Consider the following 4,013-nt stretch of genomic DNA (forward strand, 5'->3'; position numbering starts at 1 on the left):
TAACAACCTACCTACTGTCTACCTACTGCATACAAGCTAGCTAATATTGGTCAAAAAAGTCAAACAATACCTATGGGTTTTAGGCAAGATTTATTAGTAGAGTTTGCAGAAATTAAATGCTCTTTGATTTGGACTAACTTAGTTATGTAGATAATTGTTCTTTAATTGTGTAGTTATAATTTTGATTGATAAAACTACCTTTAAATAAAGTTATGTTTTTCAAAATCGAAAATAAAAGGTCAAAGTCACTCTCTATAATTTACCCATTAATTACATTGGAACTCCTGGTCAGTTTAATAACAAATGAGAGCCTAACCTCTTGAAATTCTTATTCAAATCGGTTAAGCATAAATAGTACCCAAGATTTCTCAAGAAAGTTAAATCACGGCTGAATAATGAAAGTAGCCTCGGTGTTTTACAAATTTAATATTTTCTCTTTAATTGTGTAGTTATAATTTTGATTGATAAAACTACCTTTAAATAAAGTTATATTTTTCAAAATCGAAAATAAAAGGTCAAAGTCACTCTCTATAATTTACCCATTAATTACATTGGAACTTCTGGTCAGTTTGATAACAAATGAGTTGAAATGAGAGCCTAACCTCTTGAAATTCTTATTCAAATTGGTTAAGCATAAATAGAACCCAAGATTTCTCAAGAAAGTTAAATCACGGCTGAATAATGAAAGTAGCCTCGGTGTTTTACAAATATCTTCATCCAAGGAACAATATAATAATTCAGCAAAAGCTACATTTCATTCTGCCAGGAGTTCTGTTCTTACGCAAGAGTTAGTACCAGTAGAATTGGAGGTCTTTATTTATTGATAACCAAAACAAATAGAATTTTATTTATCAACTCTGCATTTCTATTTGAACTATGGATTTTTATTTCCATTGATAGATATTTTCAGAAATTCTTTTTCTCAACTGCTGGTAGTGTGGCCTTCGTTGATATTATCAGGTATCCGCGGATCAATCGCCTTGCAGTGTGTTATAATGATTGAGAACAAGTTCTCAGTTATGAATCATGTCCAATGCATTCATATTGATCTCGTCTGAGTATATTGTTCAATATGGAAACAACATGATTGACTCTTTTTTTTTATTGACTTTGTGAATTAAATTATCATCTAACCAGGCTGGCAACTATTATGACTTGTCCGATCTATCATGGTTGTGTTTTTGTACGTCCAATCCATTCACCATTTTCTCTATCGACTTGAGCTCGTTCACGCTAGAGGCCGCGGATGTCGCGTTAGGAGACAGGCTCGGTTTTCTACTAATACTAACGGGGGAGGGTGACTTCCTAGGACTTCGCTTGGGACTATGTACATTATTGTTCGAGCTCGGACTGTGCGGACTTGGCGTTCGCGTACGACTCGGTGGGCTCTTACTATTCAACTCTCGTATGCTGGCGGCTTTATTGCTATTATTGTTGTTGTGGGGCGTCACTTGTTCGAACGCGGAGAGGGAGGAAGTGAGGAGGTGATTGGAGAGGTTATATGGGGAATACCTATGGAGAGAGAGGTTGGAGGCGTGGGGATGCTTGAGGGATTGCTGGTGTTGTTGATATGCGAAGAAGGCCGCGGATTGCTGATTGGAGATGGCAGCGCTGGCGGCCAAGGCTTGCAGTTGTGCGTTGAAGAGGAGACTAGACGGGTGGGTGGAGAAGAGACCGCTCAGACTAGCTGCACTCGGGTTGAGTAGCGGGTGAGTAGCTGTACCGCCGGGTGGGTACAGTGAGTGTGGGTACAGGTAGGGGAGGAGATGAGGGGAGGGGTGGATAGGTGGTCCCACGGAAATGTTGGGGGAGGGATAATCACTGGCATCTCGCCCTGGTATACTGGAGTGACCTGAGAACAAAAACAAGGAAACACATCGAGTTAGATTACATAAGACAAGTAACGGGAATGAAACATGGATTGCTAAAAGGAAACTAGCCTACGGGAAGTAAGAGCAGCTCAAGGAGAGAATGAAAATTTCCTTTACCTTAGGAGTAAAGAACAATAACAGGGTTGAGGTTGAAGTTTTAGCAGAGTACTTATAGAATTTGAATGAACTGTCGTTCTTGTGAAAATTAAGAATGAGGGCACTGGACAAAGTGTCAGGCCTCTCAGCCCAAAACCAACTTCTTTCACAGGATATAAGCAGAACTTGTAAGAAAACGCCCCAACTATTCCCAGAACTCAACAGTCGCCATGTTTTTCACAAGGTTTGGTACCGTACACACACTACAAGTCATACCAATTCAGCGAATCTAAAATGGAAACCAACTGCTATGGTTTTTTAATTACTCGTAGAGAAATACCTACGTGACAGACATAATTGAACAATTTTTTTTCTGAAACCAAGATGTCTTAATTTGATGCAGGCTGACTTGGAAATTACAAATTCACTATGCTTGAATAGAGATGCCTGTCAACTGAAACCAAGATGTCTTAATTTGATGCAGGCTGACTTGGAAATTACAAATTCACTATGCTTGAATAGAGATGCCTGTCAACTGTCAACCTAGATGCGTTTGTGAGAATGAATCGTGGAAGTGAAGAAATGTGAACGTATGCTAGAAGCTCTTCTAAGCTTTCTTCTTCCCAGTGCCGTCTGATCCATGATGGTTGGGTGGAAGAGCTCACCTTTGAACCAATCAGAAGGCGCCTTTGTGACGTGTTCTTTACAGTGTCGTCAGATTGAACAGGTTACTTTCTTACTTTCTCAAGATTTGTAAAGGAAAATTCGATGATAGAAGAGAATAGAATATACCTTGTTTATCCTGCTGGGATAAGGAAATGTGAACGTATTCCTGTTTCCAACCTCATAATACGAGTATTTATTGCCAAAAGAAAAAGGAGTGACAGATGAAACACGTTTTACGAAACACCAAAACGCGTTTCAGGTCCAACCTCATAATACGAGTATTTATTGCCAAAAGAAAAAGGAGTGACAGATGAAACACGTTTTACGAAACACCAAAACGCGTTTCAGGAAAAGCTTTTCTCCAGTGTTCCACTGTGCCCTGTGCCTAAGAGTGTAACTTCCCTAATTTATCTGATTCCAACCTCATAATACGAGTATTTATTGCCAAAAGAAAAAGGAGTGACAGATGAAACACGTTTTACAAAACACCAAAACGCGTTTCAGGAAAAGCTTTTCTCCAGTGTTCCACTGTGCCCTGTGCCTAAGAGTGTAACTTCCCTAATTTATCTGAAGGAAACGCCTCTGTTAAGGTGTTTCCACACATAGTCGACGCCCGTCGATTGATGTGAATCGATGTCGAATGACGGCCGGTCGAGTATGTGTGGACACACCTTTACAAACATTGTATGAACTATTTTTTTTTTTTTTTTAAGGCGTTCAAACGCAATTTTATTATACATTGCAATTACATGAACAAAGATAGAATTATTTACATAAACGTATGATAATGTGGATATAAAAAGTAAAAATGTAAAATTGGGTAGGTAGATGTTTTGCCCCATAATATTATCATCGTTTTTTCATTTTATTTCCTTAAATTTCAGTTGGTTGTTCGGATTAATAATCCAAGTGTGCTGGAGGCAGAACAGATAATTGTTTCCATATGGTTTTCGAACTTCAAGTTTTTTTGGAACAGTACTCCCAAATCCTTTTTGACCGAGACCCGACTCAAAGGGATGTTACCAATTTTGTATTCAAAGGATAAAGGTTCCTTATTCCTAGATATGAAAGTAGTCCGGTCAAATATCATACAACTAAAAAGTCTACTAAAGCACTAAAGTCAATCAGCTATTCTAGATACAAAATCTACAATAGAAAGCACACTTACCAGTGGGCGAGTGGATAGGAACATTAGTTGTTGAACTAGACGAAGCTGCACCGTCCTTGTCGGTGGGAGAGTTTGGCCCGGCCGGTCGGAACGCGGAATTGGTCGTGCTGCCCGGGCCAGACTCGGAGCAGCTGCTCTCAGGCTCTGAGTCGAGATCATGGCCCATCACGCCCGGGGAGAGCGTCGCCCCGCCGGACAGATGAGGGAGGAAG

At 39.7% G+C, this 4,013-nt stretch overlaps 1 protein-coding gene across 1 annotated transcript; it reads right to left on the reverse strand.

Annotated features, from left to right (window-relative positions):
• Nucleotides 1-446: 446 nt before the first annotated feature.
• LOC103520458 (optomotor-blind protein-like) lies at nt 447-3,999 on the reverse strand. Its single transcript, XM_008485554.3, has 2 exons — nt 3,802-3,999; nt 447-1,852 (listed from the first exon to the last, which is right to left on the reverse strand). Exons 1-2 carry the CDS (start codon nt 3,965-3,967, stop codon nt 1,149-1,151), a joined length of 870 nt encoding a protein of 289 aa, XP_008483776.1. The 5' UTR covers nt 3,968-3,999; the 3' UTR covers nt 447-1,148.
• Nucleotides 4,000-4,013: the final 14 nt, after the last annotated feature.

This window comes from Diaphorina citri, unplaced genomic scaffold, assembly GCF_000475195.1.
Source record: "Diaphorina citri unplaced genomic scaffold, Diaci psyllid genome assembly version 1.1 scaffold3651, whole genome shotgun sequence".
Classification (NCBI taxonomy): Eukaryota; Metazoa; Arthropoda; class Insecta; order Hemiptera; family Psyllidae; genus Diaphorina; species Diaphorina citri.